The sequence below is a fragment of the Lonchura striata genome, chromosome 3 (genome assembly GCF_050655825.1).
Source record: "Lonchura striata isolate lonStrDom1 chromosome 3, ASM5065582v1, whole genome shotgun sequence".
Taxonomy (NCBI): Eukaryota; Metazoa; Chordata; class Aves; order Passeriformes; family Estrildidae; genus Lonchura; species Lonchura striata.
In genome coordinates this window covers 45349629-45363903 of record NC_140705.1, presented here as the reverse complement: position 1 = coordinate 45363903, position 14275 = coordinate 45349629, and the positions used below count along the sequence as shown (strand labels likewise).

General features: G+C 41.7%; 1 protein-coding gene across 2 annotated transcripts in view; it reads left to right on the top strand.

Moving 5' to 3' along the window:
• METTL24 (methyltransferase like 24) overlaps nt 1-14275 on the top strand; it is a 45054-nt gene that overhangs the window by 18097 nt on the left and 12682 nt on the right. Inside the window, exons 2-4 of one of the 2 annotated variants that reach the window (XM_021553767.3) lie at nt 1576-1674; nt 5459-5598; nt 11002-11230. In XM_021553767.3, the coding sequence (XP_021409442.2) occupies nt 1576-1674; nt 5459-5598; nt 11002-11230 (468 nt within the window). Of the gene's footprint in view, nt 1-1575; nt 1675-5458; nt 5599-11001; nt 11241-14275 lie in introns of both variants that reach the window. The other variant, XM_085575004.1, reaches the window with a different exon arrangement.

The window sequence follows — 14275 nt, the reverse complement described above, 5'->3', positions numbered from 1 at the left end:
TGTCTGCTCCTGGGGGAGAAAAAAAATTCTCAATATCCTTTTCAGCATCTCTTTACTGTAAAAAAAAAATCAAGCAAAACAACCCCCAAAAACTTAAAAAAAAAACCCACAAAAAACCACAAAAACAACTCAAACAACCCCAAACCCACAATAAATCTGAAAAATAACCCCTAAAGGATCAGCAAACCTTGTACAGACCCCCTAGCTCACGTTCACTGTAGGCTATGTTTACTTAGGCTGCGAAGATATCAATTCATGATACCAACTCAAGGCAAATGCCATCTGGTCTGGTGGTGCTCTTTAATCATCTTTTCTAATTTTACCTTCTCTTTCCTACATTCCTCTCTGGCATCAGAGGATCCCTGCTGTCACTCTGCTGGCTCTTCTCCTGGTGCCACAGACCAGTCCTGTCTGGGGGCTCAGTGCCCCACCTCACCTGTCTGCCTCCATCCTCTGCAGCTAATTGCTCTCTCCTACATGTTTTCCAGGGCTTTGTCTGAAATTAAGTCCTGTGGGAATCCCGAGTGGGGTTTCTGATTGTATTTTATTGAATGCAAACATGAGTCTTTGAGGGAGAAACCCCATCCTGTCCATTATGGAGCTCAGTTAATTGAGGATGATTAAAGGGAAGCTTGATAGTACCTGCCCAACCATAGAAGTGAGTTATGGCGCCTGAAGATGAAAGGCCATGAGGAATCAATTTTGATTTAGTACAGCTTATCACCATGCTTGTATTTTTATCTACTTGAGGGCAAGAGATGACAAATCTAAACTTCCCAGCATGACAGCGGGCAGAACTGGGAGAAGGTGGTGCAGGTGGGAGCACAGAGCCCTGTTGCTCTGCAAGCACGTGTCTTAAAGGTCTTTTCTGTCCACGTGGGAAGTGTTTCTGGAAAAGCTGACAAGGTTCTGAGCTGAGGGAGCACAGAAAGCACCCACCAAAGCTACTTCCTAGGGGCTATGTAAATGCGGAGTGGTAGGACTACAGGCAGCCACGCTTACATTTTTTCAAGGAATTCTGGTAAATCTGTCAGGCAAATGTGGGAGAGGAAGAGAACTTTTCTCAAAGCCCACAAGATGATTGTTTTTTCAGTAAAATCTAGATTTTAAAAAAGAAAACAGGTTGCTTGCAGAGGTTTCCTTCGGTGATTAGTGTTTGCAATCCAAGTTCTTCTTTCAGTGGACATTCATACCTGATAGATAGGAAATTAAAATGATATCACTGTTTTCAGATATATTCCTGCAGGATTTGATTATTTAGATCTTGGTTTTCTTCATGCATTTCTCACAGCTTACTCGGATGTCCTAGAATAACTGGGTTACACATGTATCCTGGATGAGGAGCACTTTCTTCTTGAATTAACTACATCTGCTTTCAAAGCTCATCATTATGAATCACAGTTAGATGCTTTTTCGCTGTAGTTGAAACTCTGCTTTGTTCTGAAATGTTTTTCATGTGTAGACAAGCCCCCAGGAATCTCTTTTAGTTTGAAATGAAATCTCCTTAGTTTATTTGCCCATATAATTTATGCTTGCATTGCATTTAAGATGTTTTTTTTTTGCTTTGTTTTACAGACTGTAAGATGGCACATTGAACTACAACCATGGGCAAGTCCAACCCCTTCCCTCAACTATGAGGCCTCAAGGTTTCTAAAGTACATTAGCACTTCTCAGGTAGGTTTTTTGTTTCAGTCTCCATTTAGAAAACACTTTGCCTGGCACAGATTTTTCCCTCGTATCTAAGGAATTAACCTCACAACAAACTTTTTGAAACTGATTGATTTCTAAAGTTGCTTAACCTAGCACTGATGGTCAACATAAATATAAAGGTCAAAATACATATTTGAAAGAATGCTTTATTTCCATGTTATTTATTTCCAAATGGGTTTGTGTCCTGACAGGAGTATGGTATGACTGAAATTCTAGATGTGATGTTTCTCTCTCTCCCCTCTCTGCCTCTCAGATGGAAAAATACAGAGCGCTCTGTATCAAGAGAGTGTATTCAACCTCTCCACCTCTCAATAATAATATGATAACCAGGTTCATTTTACTTCAAAAGGAGGCAGTTGAGGTTCCCAGTAAAATGAGAACAAGGCATCAGACCCTAACTCGGACAAGTTTTTTCAATGATACCAATAGAATCTTGATATTTTCAGGACAAAAACAATGGACGTGGAAATTAGTGGGTTTATGTTCTTTTTAAAATGGCATTTCCACATCCAATACTGTGTTGATGGATATTTGCAGCCTTCAGCATACATGGAAATTAATGGGCCATCATGTCTTAACAGAGGCATCACTTACTCACAACAGCATTTGTGTGTGCATTTCCTGTAAGAAAAAAATGGAAAAGGTGCTGGATGCTCACAATTCCAACAGAGCAGCTGCTTTTGGTACCCAGGTTTATCAGCAATTGACCCTTGAATACAGAGTTGACAGCATCATTACTTACTCTGAAGAACAGCAAAAAATCCCAGGTGCCAACATCACTGAAATGTCATTCACGTATGAAATTCTTTATTAATGCGGTGCTTTTGAGGCTGAGATAATTTGAAATACCTCTAAAAAAGAGAATAGCAGGGTGTTCATGTATTCTCCAGCATGTGGGTACCTGTGGCTAAATTCTCAAAAATGACATCTCTGCTGCCACTCATGCCAGCACTGAGAGGGCAGGAGGCAAGATAATGCATGAGGGACAGCAAGAGATGTGTGTAGAGCTGCTTGTTTTGTTGTACAGAAGTTTAGACTGTGGCAGACATATTAAGTTTGAAAACATCCTTCATCTCAGCAACTTAATAAACAGTGGCAGATGATGCTAAACTCCACTAGTTGGGTCAAAGCCTACAAGGACATCAATTAACAGAGAGTTTATTGCTTTTGACACACTCAGCGAGAAGTTCTATTCCCAGAGTAACTGACCCTAGTTGGGGGAATAAGCATAAGTGGAAAAAAAAAAAAAATGCGATGAATCCCTGTTCCTGGCCTGGCAGATGTTACAAGATGAATAACTGATGGGATAACATCATGACTGGTAGGGCACTTCTGAAATGGCAGCCTGCTTACGTAGATAAGCATGGGATGTCATTTTCCTTGTTTGCTGAGCAAGTATCTACTAATTACTGTGCCAAAGTTCAGCCTCATGCCATTAGTGTAGAATGGCTCAAACTGCTGGAGCAGGAAGGTGCCATGTCAGCTAGGTCAAGGCGTGTGGCCAGCAAAAGCATTTTCAGTGCTGGTATTTCATGATCAGGAGAAGCATCTTTCTTGTTCTGTTGTTTGACAGGAGCGAGCAGAAACCCAGAACAGGATGTGAGCTCAGTGCATCAATAAATCATGTAACAGACTGATGATGGTGCTAAAGGCAGATTCAGGGTTTGATTTTTCTTTGTTTTTTTAAAAAAATAAATTGCTGTTGTTGTTTTATAGGGGTTTTTTTGGGTTTTTTTTGTTTGGTTTTTTTTTTTTTTTGATAGCAAGAGCTATTCAGTAGCAAGAGCTGTTAAAATTGCTTCAAACTCTGACTGTTGTAATTGCTCATAATGCCATGAGTCAATTAAGTGGCAGCATTGCAGAATCTTAGTTTTCTGTAGAGAATACATTATTCTTCTGTCTTAAATTAGTGCTTATTATTGCAGTACCATTTATTTCTTGATTGTTATGTGACTGAAGGGAAATGGGTGTGGGGTGCAGTGCAAATCATTGCCTAAAACTTAGTGAATCCTGGGAACAGCATGAAGAGATGCTATATTTGCTTTTATGAATTTTCCATGGGAATTATGCACCAAGCAGGAGCAGGGAGGCGGTGATGCAGCGTGCAGCTCTTTGAATGTAAAACTGCAGGTAATGATCTTTTAGAGCATACACTTCTTAAAGAATGAGAGTTTTATTTACTTATTATAAGGTATGTGGTGAAGAGTGCTACATTAAAGGCTGGGTTCCAGGTTTTGCTCTCACTTCATGTGTAAAATTGTTTCATTTCTGTGGTTCCAGGTGGGACTAGAGCTGTGCTTCTTAGTTTGGCTAAGACTGAGAACTGAGCCTCTGCAGTCTGCTGTAGGAGAAGGAAAGGAGCAAGATGAGAACAGTCTGTTCAGGACTGATATTTAACCTGGTTTTGTCCTTTCCACCATTTTAGTTGTTACCTTTCTGACACTGCCAGCTCCCATTCCTGCAGCCAGGGCTGGTACTGGGCCCAAAGAACAACTTTTCATCACATAGACTCAGCTGTGTTCCTGCAGCTCTTCTCAGTCTTTGCTTTCTTATCTGTGTGGTAGCAACCTGTGCCTTGCAACCCCTGATTGATGGCTGGGCTGCATGGTTTGAGAAGCCCTTCAAGAACAAACTGTGGATGCTGGTGAACAGCAATGCAGCCTTTCCTGAGCAGAAGCAGCCACAGATTTGGTGCTTTCTTCTGCTTCCCCTTGCCTCCTTGCCACTGCTGTGGTGAGAGCCATACGAATTGTACCAGCTCTCCATCGACTGCTGTGCTCTGGCTCCTGTGTTCTGCAAAGGGTGCAGCACTCACCAGCTCTGTGCCTGCCTTTCCCAGAGTGGATTTAGAGGAAGAAGGTGGAGTGGAATGTGGTGTTCTGGGGGTGAAACTCTGGCCTGAGCTGCTGGATGGACAGGCAGAGCTGGTGCTGCAGGCAGGGGCTCCTCTGCAGGGTGTCACTCACAGGGCCATGGCTTTGCTAGCTCAGTCACTGTGAGTTTGGCTTTTGCAGGCTGCTGCTCAGCTGCTGGCAAAGCTGACTTCACCCCTCAGTGAATTCTGACATGTCCAGGTTTCTGATGAAGCCAGTGCATTTTCAGTCTTTGCTTTCTTGGTCTGTACAAGGGCTTTGACTCACAGTGTTCCTCCCTGCAGGGTCTCTATCTCTTCTTTTGCAGGGTTTTTATTCTGGCTTTAGACCCTAGATGTACGAGTCAGCTCAGCATAGACACACATGCTATGATTCCTCTGTTTAGTTACACACTTGCTTAAATCCCTTTGTTGTTGGACGGGGCGTGTGTTTGGGGTAAAGATTAAATCCCTTCTGGAGCTGAGATCCAGGATATTCTGGGTAACATACTTGTTGCAGAGATACTGCAACTTTGTAAATACAGTCTTGATTTTAACATTATTCAGGATGCAGAATCCAGTCCAAAGTTTGAAAAGAAAATTAAACATTTGAATGCTGAAACATAATTTCCTCATGGAAAAAAAGAGAATTTGGTTATAGTACTAATGTTTAATTATTTTCTTTTCAAACTGCATTGCTCTCTGGGAGTTATGTAAGCCTTAAATTTCACTAAGTGGAACAGACAAACAAGGAAAATAATTAGTAGTCATGTATCAAATTGAAAATAAGACTTAAAGAAATTAACATTTTCCCTTTTTCCACTTCTCCCCCAGAAGGCAAATTAAAAACAAGTTAAAAGACCTGTCTTAAAATGAAATATCCTTTGATTTCAACAGATTTCATGTGAACACATGAACACAAACAGCTTGAAAGAGTACTCTGAAACCACAAAAAAGCCCTGGTCAGTCTGTCTTGATGAGAGGTTTAGCCTCATCCATCGAATCAGAAGCAAGAAATGCCGTCTCTATTCACTTGGGTAAGTGCTCACTTTAAAAGAAAGGAAATTGTTTCATGGCAAGTAGCTTCAATAAGCCATACAAATACAACACAGGCTGCAGCAAGGTTATCTTATAAAATATAAACTTCGTTCAGGTGTGTTTATCATATGTTGATGCGCTTCTGTAAACTTTATTTTTAGGGAAAAAACCTTTCTCCATTAGAGTCTTTATTTTCCTTTGCCTTTCTAATACTGGTATGAAAGCAAATTGCTTGCTGGTGAGTTGTGAGTGGTAGTTCATGTAGAAGAAGACAGAAACCAAAGAGGTAATCTGAGAAGCCTACAGCATCTGCCTTGAGCAGGGGTGACTTGCATAACTGCCAGGGATTTCAGCAGCATTGCTTACAAAACTTCATTAACCAGCTCTGGGACAAAACAGTACATTTCCATATGAGAGTGTCACCCCTGATCTTGACACTTCAGGGGTGACATGTGCCAAAGTGATAGTGATAAAGACAGCTGTGGCTTTACTTTGAAATGTTTGCAGTGTTTATGATGTTTACAGCCCTTGAGAATGAAGTTTTCACTCTTCACAGAACAAGTGCTTTTATAGGTAGCAAAACCACACATTGCAGCCTGTTTCCCTGCTTGTAAAGCATTCTGATATCCAGGAGGACAAGGGAGGTCAGTCCTCAGAGTGCATCAGGCCATCAGCACACAGATGCATTAGGTGAACAGTCGCTGGGATCTGGAGCTCATTTCACACAGATCACCACGTAGAGCTGCCTAATAAAACAGTACTTGCTGTCCTGAAAGGCAGCTTTAGGTCAGAGGCATATTGAAAGGCTTCATCTCCCTTGAAGCAGTGCAGTTTATTCCTGTGATTTTGCTGCTGTGGATTTACAAAGGGTGAATAGCAAGGAACCGTGCCAGGGTGGCATTTCTCACAGCAGGTAACACCTGCAGTGGGTGTAGAGGGGAAGCAGGGTGTCCTCTAGTCAAAGGGAGTGGTTTTGGTTAATTTGGGTGGGTTTATACATTGATTGAGTTTATTTGAGCTGTAAAGACCCAGATCCTCTGAGACGGAGGTGCTCTCAGGTTTTGTTCAGCAGCACTGCTCTGTGGCAGAACAAGAACATGCCCCTTAGAGACAAATCACATACACAGAGAGAAGATTTCTCTTGACTACTGTTGCTTCTTATTTTCTGAGTGTTCTTTGCAATATATTTCAAATTATACTTACCTGGCATTGATGCAAGATAGAGGTTTACAAGATTTTTTTCCTTCTCAGTTTTTCATGTTCCTATAAAAGTTAGGAGGGATGCTGCGCATGCTCCATTCCAGGCTTTACTGTCTGACTCTAGCACTGAGTTATTGCCTGAGGGCCTTTCTAGTAGTCAGTAGGGAGAGGCAAGCACATTCAGGTGGAAAATCAGCTAAGCTAAATAGCATTCTGGAGGTAGGTACAGCTCTCCTTTGATTATAGTGGAAGTCTGGGATAAGGTGGCTGCCGATTTTAGATGTCTTGGCAAAGTACTCAAAGTTCAGTGGAATTAACCTAGACCTTCAAGCTGCATGATCATTTATATAAGACCTGAGCTCCTATGTTCATGTCCTTTTAACCTATTCTTAAGGATGAAATGAGGATTGAGAATGGTATTTTTGTTGAATTGTCCATCAGGCACAATGCAGAGTTGATTTAATCTGTGCTAGGAAGTGCAAATTAGGCACAGAGCTGACCAACAATGAGATATTTTGCTTATGGTTTTGAAGAGAACTGAGCTAGTGTGTGCATACCACTGCTTTATATGTGGTACTGTTCTGTGTATGGTCACGGGAGCATGAGTGCCAGATCTTCGGTAGTGATGGAACACTAGGGTTTAGCAGAGATCAAAATTGGTGTTGGCTCTCCCATCAGTCAGATACACATGCAGTAAGTAAGCAACCAGGATGCATCACATGAAACACCTAAAATATTAAAGGGAAATACTTGAGGTTACGGAGAAGCAGTCTTAAATCCACCAGTTTACTTTTGCAAACTTTGGAGCTCGTTACTGCATAATTCTTCCCCTCAGACTCACTTCCTTTAGTTTATGACAGACAGAAAAGTAATTTTGTTCTAAGGCAAAAATCCCCTTTAAACATTTTTGTTATCTCATATGCTTCATAAAGAGCAAATGGGGAGCAGCTGCTTCTAATGAAGAGCATTCACTTCAGAGAGGATGGATGGAGGACAAACGTGAAAGTTCAGTGAGAATGTTACTGGGAATCCTGAATTAAGTCCATATATTGTTAAAACTGGAATAAAACATGCTTTGCCTCCTTGAATGCTATAGAAGAGGTTACTTGTGAATGGGAGCGAGCAGTCTAGAACATCTGGGGATCTTTTTAGATCAGTATTAGTTGCTTCCACTACTGGGAGGCAGCAATGTTTTTGCTTGAGGGATAGGATTTCCCGGTGTGATACATAATTGCAATATGCATTAGTGAGCTCTAGTTATTAGAGCTAAATCTGCTTAGATTAAACTAAGTCAGTTACAAACACCACAGGCAGGCACTCAAGCTGGGATAACATAAATGAATGGGATTTCAGAAATTTACCAGCAGAGGTTTAAAGAGTCTTGCTGTAATACAGCATAAATGCCATTTCAGGTGCATCCTAAAGTGTATGTAGGAGCTTTAGGATTCACACTGGGGGTCCTTCGTTTTTTGCTGAGCTGCTGAGCTCAGTTATCTTCCTTTGAAAGAGAAGGGGAGAAGGGGAAACAGAGAAAGGGAAAGCTGGACCTTAACTTGCATGTGTTTTTAGCTCTGTCCTGTGGTCGCTGTAGGAGCTGGAGTACCTGCAGTTTTCGGGTTGGATCAGCTACAGGTGTCCACTAGAGCCGCGCTGGAGCGGACAAAGCAGCTTTTGTGCCACTCGCCGCTCCCTGTGCCCCCGGCTGGTGCAGGGGCCGGTGCTGCATCCAGCGCAAGCTGCAGCCCAGTGTCTGTTCTGAGCGCAAGGCTGTGTGCCCCGTGAAGCCTGGGAGCAGGGAACAGCCGGGGACACGCTGCCCGCTGCGCTGCGCCGTGTCCCGGGGCAGCGCGGCTGCCCTGCCGCGGCGGGAGCGGAGCGCCGCCCGCAGCCGGGAGAGGCGGGCGCTGTGCAGGCTGCGGAATGCCCCTCTGCCCCACCGCAGGGCCCTGCGGGGACCTCTGGCACCCAGCTCCCTTCTCCCCCACGGGAAAAATAGGGCAGCTTCCTCGGCAGCCTTTATTTTGCTGCTGATGGAGGCAGCAGCTGCTCTCTCCTGATGGTGAGGAAAGACCTCGCCAGTCTTCTGTGACCTCCACACAGTCCTTCTAAAATCATGATCCCTTTTTAAGTAAAACGTCTTTCTTTAAGTAACTAAATTTTTGTTAGGAGACCTAATTTTTTATTTTTCATGCTGCATTATCCCTTCTCATGATTGCATGTGGGCCAGGCATGTTTTGAATTATTTCCTTTGAAGAACACCTAATTTTCTCTCCTATGTATTTGGCTAGATCTCTCTTCAGGCGTAAATTTGATCTGTTAACTAGAGTGCCAGAAGATACATCATGTCCATCTTTACCCTCATCTGTATTTTTTTTTTCCTGCTTTCTGCTGCTGTGAAACTCTGCTTGCAGTCCACATGATCAGCAAGCTGTTTGGAGGCAGCCTGAGGTTTGTCTGCACCAAAAGCATCTGGCCCTCTGCATTGTACCAGCTGGTATGGTTAGAAGTGTGTCACGGACACATGCGGCCATCAGTCGCTGGTGGGCTCATCACTAATGCTGTTACTGTCCCCAGCAATTCCCATGCTGTTCATTTTTAGCCAGCATCTCATTCCTAAGGGATTACACTGCTCTTTGTCCATCACTGTCCCTTCTGTGGAAAGCCACATGCAAACAAACATGTCGATTCACTTGGTTAACTTCTGAACTTTTTTCCTAATGTGTGTTGAATATATTAAAAGAAAACTCCTCTTTTTTCCTCCCACACAGCTGTATGAGTTGGAATCCTGTGAATTAGGGTTGTTCTTAAAAGCATGCTGAGCTATTTTTGCACACCCTGTCTCCTCCAATTTTCCCAGGGAAAGGGAGGATGGTTGAGGAGAAGACAGCATCCTAGGGTATTGTTACAGTGTGCTTAGCTAGTAACACAGCAAGTGTCTGTGTGGGTAACTTCCAAAACAAATGCTCTTCCACACATTGTTTCATGAGCTGAATTAGTTTTCTTTTACCTGTATGTCATCTGTGTAGATTATTTAGTGCTGACCTAACATTGTACCATAGTGTGTGACATGATTTAAAATGTGCCACGTTTCACACATTGATGTAAATTATTTCAGACCCACACCATTGGTTAGGATAACTGTGGTGTAATGCAGCAGGTGCTCTGTTAGTACATCTAAGAGTACTGCTCTCTCATGGTCTGTGCACAACAGATAAATGCTCTGCTGTTAACATGTAGTGAATAATCTCTGTTGTACAATTTGTAGTACAACTGATTTGGAAAAGTCTTAATTCTCTTCTCAGCACTACATGTGTGTACATCAAACAGCTTAATTTTGCTTAAGTTTAATGTTTAGTGTATGATTTGAATCACATTTGCAGGAGTAGGAACTAAGAGAACATCCTGTTTTACAAAGTAGGGAAGGCCTGTGGTTCAGATGTGTGATTGCAGTGGTAAATACCAGGAGGTGGGAATATAGCACAGACTTTTAAAACATAACTTCTCACAGAGGCAGGGATGAGACAATACTGCTGTACAATGAGGCTATTAATTTTTCTTCTTCTTTGGGATCTTCACCAAATTAGCAGCAATCTTTCTCTCAAGTTTATGTAACAACTCTGCTACTGTTTAAAATTGCTTATTTTTAAATATGCTATTTTAAATCTGTGTCTTCCTGGCCACAGAGAAGGAGAGGCATTTCGTTCTTGTGTCTTGTCTGTACTGATGGTCACTGTGGGTGATGTTTGTTACAAGGGACAGATGTGGCGTGACATATGCCAGATTTTTACAAAGTAGTATTGCATACATTTTAAATGTATTTTCTCTTCTGCTTACAGCTCGGTTATTGTAAGTTTGTGCAGCAGGGACTAAGGAAAGTATTGTAAACTTTTGAAGAAAAAAGTGAATTGAAAATAGAGAAATTTTCATAAACATAAAATATTAATATGAATGGTGACAGCACAAACATTCCAATGTATAATTTACTTTTGTACAAATTTTTCTAATGTCTGAATTAAGGAAAATCTCTTTGGGAAGTTAGCAGCCTGGCTAAAAGTGGTTTACTTCTTGCCTAGAAAGTTCTAATATTGCATTGAGTTTGAATTTTCTTCAAGTTATGTTAATTCATCCTCAGGGCGTCCTACTCACTAATAGGTCTTTTTGCTGCATTAATAGTTGTTTGTTTGGTTTTTTTTTTAACATAGGTTAGGCAATGATGACAACCAGTTTGAGCTCAGCATGGCCAACAGTGGATGTGAGGTGCATCGCTTCGACCCCAGCATCAAGTCAGCACACATTCAGGAGGGCCGGCACCTCTGGTACCACCGCCTCTCCATTGACTGGAGGGATCCCAACCCAGCCATTGCAGCTCATAAACTTCACAGCAGCACTAAGAAGCTGGGCACGGTATTGAATGAATTTGGACACCAGAAGGTAAGGAAGAGCTTTGGTGTTATGTTCCTGACTGCAGGGTTAGGTGTTGGGAAATCTCCAGATCTCCCTTCTTGCTGCCTGAGGAGACCAAGCACTTTCCAAGACCCACTCCCAGTAGTGGATTTTTCTTCAGCAGTAATTGTAATGTGTTTCTTCTAGGGGTGCCTTTTCTGTCTTGCTTTCTCTGTGTGCTGATAACAGCCACAATGATTTTAAATCCCTAGCTGTATAGCAAATACATTCTTTCTCCTCCTCACCTCCTTTTCCCTTTAACTATCTGGTGACATTGGGTGCTAGCACAGTCCTGTGGAAGTCCCGGTCTTTGCCTGAGTATGAAAACTAAACAACTCACACAGACAAGTTTATAAAGAGAAAACAATATTTGTAACAGTAATTAGAAGAGAAGAGGTAATGGATGGTTTGTTTACATTTTCAAGGTCACTGTTCCTAATTACAGTCCTCAAAAACAAAAACATCCTGTTTTGAATTTGGCAGCAATCAGTGGGGTGTTTTTTAGCATTTCCCAGTTTGTTTTTAAGGAACTATAAAGACATCAGGAATCTTCAAATCTCAAATAAATGTTGCCATAATACATTTCAGGAAGTTTTTAGGTTGCTTTTAAGAGAGTTTTTCCTTCAGAGGATATACAAACATGAATTCAAATGCTAATATACTTCATTGCCTGCAGCTAGTTCTGCTTGTCTTTGTTTTTCAAGAAATAGGCAGCCTGGGCTAAGGAGGGGCTCTTCTGTAAGATTTACAAAGCAAGCAGTGCAACGTTTTTTTTTGGTTTGTTATTTAAAAATGCAAGATGTCCTTTTTGGTTCACTTTTTACTTTTTAAAATTGTTTTCTTTTGGTTTAGCTCTACTGATTGGAACATTTTGTGGATAAGAGCAGAGAAAATGAGCCTTTTCCTTCTTCTTCCTAGTCATACTGTAACTGTACTAGGCTGTGCATTAGTGAAACATCTGGGGAGACAGAGATGGCTTTTCTTTGATGTGTGCTTTTGCATTGTTTTGATTTTAGAAGAATTAGTCACACAGCAAAAAACTAATGACCCAATCCAGAAAAAGTGTACAAGTCTTATGACATACCAGACCTGCTGAGGTCAGTGTCAGGTTATCATGGTAGAAGAGAGTGGTTGTAACACCTTCTGTGAATGAGAAGGATGTAGGGGTGAATTCTGAAAAAAGTGGGCTGGACGGCAGCCAAGGAACATAATGCACACATAACACATGCAGCCAGGCTTTCCTCTAGCTGTGTAGGTATAACATGGGATTTGGTTAAGTATTTTGGTGCATTATGAACAGTGTATAAAGCCTCTTGCTCTGGTAGCATTTGAGGAGCTCCCCTGTGCAAAGCTATGGCTTAGTGAAGTCGGGACCTGACTTTCTCCCAGGGGGATAAAGGTGTTTCACACACTGTAACACCAGATTTTCTAGTGTTTTATACTTGTGAAATCCCTAAATGGTCTGACTGTCCTCACATTTTTCTGTTTAGGTTTTCTTTAACTTAGAAGGAAGGCAGCCTGAGAAGTTGTATATTGGTGTAGAAACACCATTCTTCTAGTGAATATGAGCAGAATGTTCCCTCAACTGAATAAATACGTTAATTCAAAACAGTTTTACAGAGTATTTTCTGAATAACTTTTTTTCAATTAGAAAATTAAAACATGCTCTTCATCCCATTTTTAATTTAAAAAACCCTTCCGCCTACCCTCAACGTTGTTCTGTTCCCACTTCAAGGCAGGAATTCCAGGCAGCTGCATTTGAAGTTAATGCCTCATTTTATCCATGCTTTTATTCTTTGAGATTTGGGACTTGATCCAAGACCCTACAAGTGACCCTATTTCCACTGATGTTAGAAAATCAGGCTAAGGAAGACTGGACAGACAAGATCTCCTGGAGTTCTTGCTGTTGTAGTCTTGCGAACAGATCTTGCATTTTTGGGGTTTCGTGTGCAAGAAAATCAAAGAACTTGGATGGGCTCATTTGCATCCTGATTCAGATGAGAGCACGCCTGCTATTCTGCAGGCAATACTGGGACCTCATCCATACCAGAGAAACCCACCCTGATATTTTGGCAAGAAATACAAACACTTTTTGGAGTTAGAGTGTATGTGAGAAAAGATTAGAAGAACTTGATCTTTCTAACTGGTTATGTGGCAAAACAGCCCTCAGTTCTCTGAGCATTGTAAATAGCCTGGAGGCAGAGGACTTATCTAGTAATATATTAGGATGTGGCTGACAAAGGAAACATGTAGTCAGAGTATTTTTGGGAACCATTAGAGTGTGAAATCTCTTAAGCCCTGGAATAATCTCCAAAGGATGTCATGGGAGCCTTATTTCCTGATATACAGATCTAAACTGAAAATTCACTGGTGTACCTTCTGAGAAGAGCAATATTTTATGAGCCACAGGAAGGCATAAAGATGTAAAAATTGATCTTGCTCATGTTCCCTTGTCATCCACCCCTCGCCCTCAACTTTTTTGCTGAACATGCACACTCTGTAGTGCACTCTTAATGAACAGTGGGGAAAAAAGGGAGAAAGCCACTGAGGGTCCACGATTCTTATGGCAGTGAAGTTCAGCTTTTTGAAAACTTTCACTTTCCTATTCTCTAACTACCTACAGGGATGAGGATGCTGCAGTGCTGGTGTTTTCCATGGAATAGTGATAGATGCATGGAGAAATTCCTTTCTAGAGAGTTGCTGGATAATTCAAGTCAGAAGGGACCTTGAATGGCTTGTGGCTCAGTCCTCTGCTCAAAGCAAGGCCAGCTGTGAAATCAGACAAGGTTGTTCAAGGCTTTATCCACTCTGGTCTTGACAAACACTGAATTTTCTCCAGAGCAGAGACTTTCCAGATTCTCTGGGTCAGCTGTTTTCCTGCTGGATTGTTCTCTTCATGGAAATGTTTCTCCTTATATTCAGTCTGAACATCCCTGATTTCCATTCATGTCTGTTGGCTCTTGTCCTGCTTCTATGCACTGCTAACCCTTAACAAGAAATTCAAACCAAGCTATTAAGTGTACTCTGTATTCC